The sequence below is a fragment of the Otolemur garnettii genome, unplaced genomic scaffold (genome assembly GCF_000181295.1).
Source record: "Otolemur garnettii isolate 467f Iridium unplaced genomic scaffold, OtoGar3 scaffold00214, whole genome shotgun sequence".
Lineage (NCBI taxonomy): Eukaryota > Metazoa > Chordata > Mammalia > Primates > Galagidae > Otolemur > Otolemur garnettii.
In genome coordinates, this window is record NW_003852609.1 from 174,746 (window position 1) to 178,294 (window position 3,549).

The 3,549-nt window shown below is 39.6% G+C and overlaps 1 protein-coding gene across 1 annotated transcript in view; it reads left to right on the top strand.

Annotated features, from left to right (window-relative positions):
* Positions 1-3,549, top strand: part of DTHD1 (death domain containing 1) — a 71,259-nt gene that overhangs the window by 8,916 nt on the left and 58,794 nt on the right. The window contains exon 2 of the mRNA XM_003801623.2: positions 2,123-2,738. Coding sequence (XP_003801671.2) covers positions 2,123-2,738 — 616 coding nt within the window. The remainder of the gene's footprint in view (positions 1-2,122; positions 2,739-3,549) is intronic.

A 3,549-nucleotide genomic window follows, 5' to 3' on the forward strand; every position in this document is an offset into this window, starting at 1 on the left:
TCTGGAAACAAGGCAAGTGTTCTTTAGTTCATTCTTTCTGTGACCGAGAGGGGCTCTGAGCACACAAACAAGGCTAAGCTAGTCTCTGTCTGCAAGAGACTCACAATATAATAAGGAAAATAAGAGCAATGCACAAAATGCAAGGAACATTAAGGCCTGTCCCAGGAGAGACATATGGTGAAATACTTTTGGTCTTCAGAATGAGACAAAATCCCATTTTTAGGTTGGGGAATAGAGAATTTTGCTAGAACAAATGTAGCATTTTAGATGAAACTTAAAGAATGAATTGGACTTATGCAGCAGAAAATTGGGAATCTTGAGATATTATTAACAGGATCCAAGACTTAGCGATAGGAAATTATAGGGTGAGTTTGATACAGAGCAAGCAGCTATTCTACAATGGAATGCAAAACTCTTATCTCTAGAGTTGTTTCAACTTGAACTTTATTAGTGGTAAAATCACTGGGAAGACTGGAGTGGGAGGGGGTAGGGAATTGGATCTCCCCATACACTTTGGGGAGTAGTTCTTGGGAATAGGCCTGGTTACAGATGCTATAAAGTAAGGCAAAAGAACATTGTATATGATGAATATGGTCTTAGGCAACAGTTACTACAGGTAAGAATATAGGTGGCATCATGAAAGTCTGCTCTAAATAACAGTAATATAATGTCAAGGCAAGTGGGAAGAATGCAGGGTAGATAATATTAGGAAATTTAGCCTAGATTCTGGAGGACAAATAATAGGCCCTGGGAAAATCTGCCCAAAGGCAGCATGACACTGAAGCCACCAGCTGAAGCTTATAACCAGGTCTCCAGAGAATTGGACATGGCAATGTTGTCCTAGGCAACATAGCAAAATACGTATCTATTCATGGGGCAGTTTAGTGGGTAGGGTGCCAGCCCCATGTACTGAGGGTGGTGGGTTTGAACCCAGCCTCGGCCAAACTTCAACAAAAAATGGCTAGGTGTGCAACTGTAGTCCCAGCTTCTTGGGAGGCTGAGGTAAGAAAATCACCTAAGCCCAGGAGTTGGAGGTTGCTGTGAGCTATGACACCATGGTGCTCTACCGAGGGTGATAAAATGAGACTCTGTCTCTAAAAAAAGAAAATAATACATATCTATTAAGAGAAAACAAGGACTAAACCGCCAGAACAGAGGTTAAAACAAGACAGAGTCTCAGGTATAAGACAAAAAAAAAGTTGTCAGAACTAGAGCCCAAAGACAAGCCTGGGCCTGTGAAAAGATGATGAAGATTCTAAAAACACCACACTATGGGGCCCTAAATCATATATACTTTAGTTCAGAATTGAATTGTAAAGACTGGAGGGGTGCTAAGCCTACAAGATGTCATCAGATGACTCTAGCTGTGAGGAGAAGAGGGATGAACAAGTAGGAGCACGGTGAGACATAATGGTGGAGGGAAAGATGGTCCCAGCTCAGATCCTGTTGACAGTTTACCCCAGAGGCTTGACTTAGCTTAGCTGTCACTCAGTAGCCACTGCAGGCTCCACAGAGAATTGGCATGATCAAAACTATTCCTTAAAAGACTAGTTTGAAAATTTCCAATGATCACAAGCTTAGCAGAAGGAATAATGTAAACCGAATCCAGTTCTCATAGCAGCAAACCACCCTCCTCAAATATGTCATCTGCACCAGCAGAAATAGCGTAGCTGCAGTGTCTTGGGTATTCAGCTAATTTTAGCCCAGCATTTTAAATGGGTAATTGATAATCTTTAGTACATCCAGAGGAAAGGGAAGAATTCTCAAAATAATGCCAAATGAGAAGTGAGATGTTAGAGAGATGTTAACTTCTGTTCTTATTGGGGAATGGGCCGTAGTATCTGTCCTTGAATATTCGAAGCATTTTCATGAGCAAGAGGCATTAGATTTACTCTTTGCTACTATGTTAAAAGTAGTTTGTTTCCAATTCCTAGAAGTGTGAAAAGAGTGACACTTATACAAATGATTTCTCCTTCAGGAGTTTGGCTTAAGTGCTCAGCAAGAGCCTTTGCAAATTTCTAAAATTATCAAGATTATCTTGACATACCTCATTAGACGTCACTGCAGAAACATAATTTGGTTCAGTTTTGTATTTATTCTTTTTGTGTGTGTGTGTGTATAGAAACCATTACTTTTATAGACTGCCTCATGAAAATAAATGAACATTTGGGGAGCACTGCTACACTTTTGAAGAAAGAAGAAAGGGAGATGTGTAATTTATGCGGCTTGCATGATGAGAGTTCTCTGCAGCAGACAATGTCCACCATTCAAGATACCAAACCAACAGACATTGCTGCAAAAAGGGAACTAAATGTCATAGAAACAGCTACTGTTTCTGCCACAAATGCTGAGGAAAGTCATCAGACACACCAGGTCCTGTTAGGAAAAAATACAACACGTGCAAGTTCAGAATTAGTGGGGGAAGGAGACCAGGCGCCACTGAGTGGCAGTGTAATGGGGCAAGAAGAGTCACAGCACAAAATGTTCCCAGATAACACAGAAAACGAAGGTGATAAACAAATCAAACACGTGACTGCTGAGAGCATAAGTAGTAACAAGGAAGAGATTCATGGCATAATCCGGACAACAGAGATAGAAATTGAAAAGACCACGGAAAGCCCGAGGGAAGAGATGACCACATCCACAGTCACATGCAGTATCGGCAATACACATGTAAATAGTTGTCTTCCCAATGACTCAGAGAATATAAAGCAAAAGGATAACATAATGGAAAAGGAGTAAGTAAATGACAGGGAGATGCGTGTATTTATTTCTGCTAATATGTATGTTTCTGTACCTGGCACATGTCTCAGCTCATTCAGGCTGCTGGTACAAAATACCATGAACTGGGCAGCATTTAGACATTTCTTGCTCACAGTGGTGGAGGCATTGGCAGTAACACACTGGAAGATGTGTCTGGTGAGAGCTTTCTTGCTATACTCTTACATGGTGGAAGGAGCAAATTAGCTCCCTGGAGCCCATTTTATGAAGGTATCAGTCCCCTCAAGACCTAATAACCTCCCCAAATTTCCCTTCTAACACCATAATCACCAGGGGGGGTTAGGATTTCAGTATATGAAGTTTGAGTGGACAGCAACATTCAGACCATAGCAATGTACATAATATTTATATGTGAATAAAACTTTATTTTTCTATTTCATACCTCTATAAGGTATTATAAATCATTAATTCAGTTTAAATTACTCCTATAAAAGTTTATATAGCCACTGTACTAATATTGTTTATTTCTTATGCCTTTAGGAAATGAACATATTAAACTTTTTTTTAAAGGAGGAAAGAATTTAATAGATGGGAAAATAGTTAAAATGAACTGTCTGAAACATGGCCAATTTTCTAAACCACAACATTTTCAGTTATAATAAGAAAAACTAGGAGGGTGCAGAGTGCTAAAAAAAATAGGAGAGAATTTTTTAACCTGAGATTTATTTCATCTGTGTTCCCAAGAAAATCATCATGTGTATTGAGCTTGTGTCTGTAAAACTCTTGGGGCCTCATGGATAAGCATCAGGAGGTGCTAAAATGGAATGC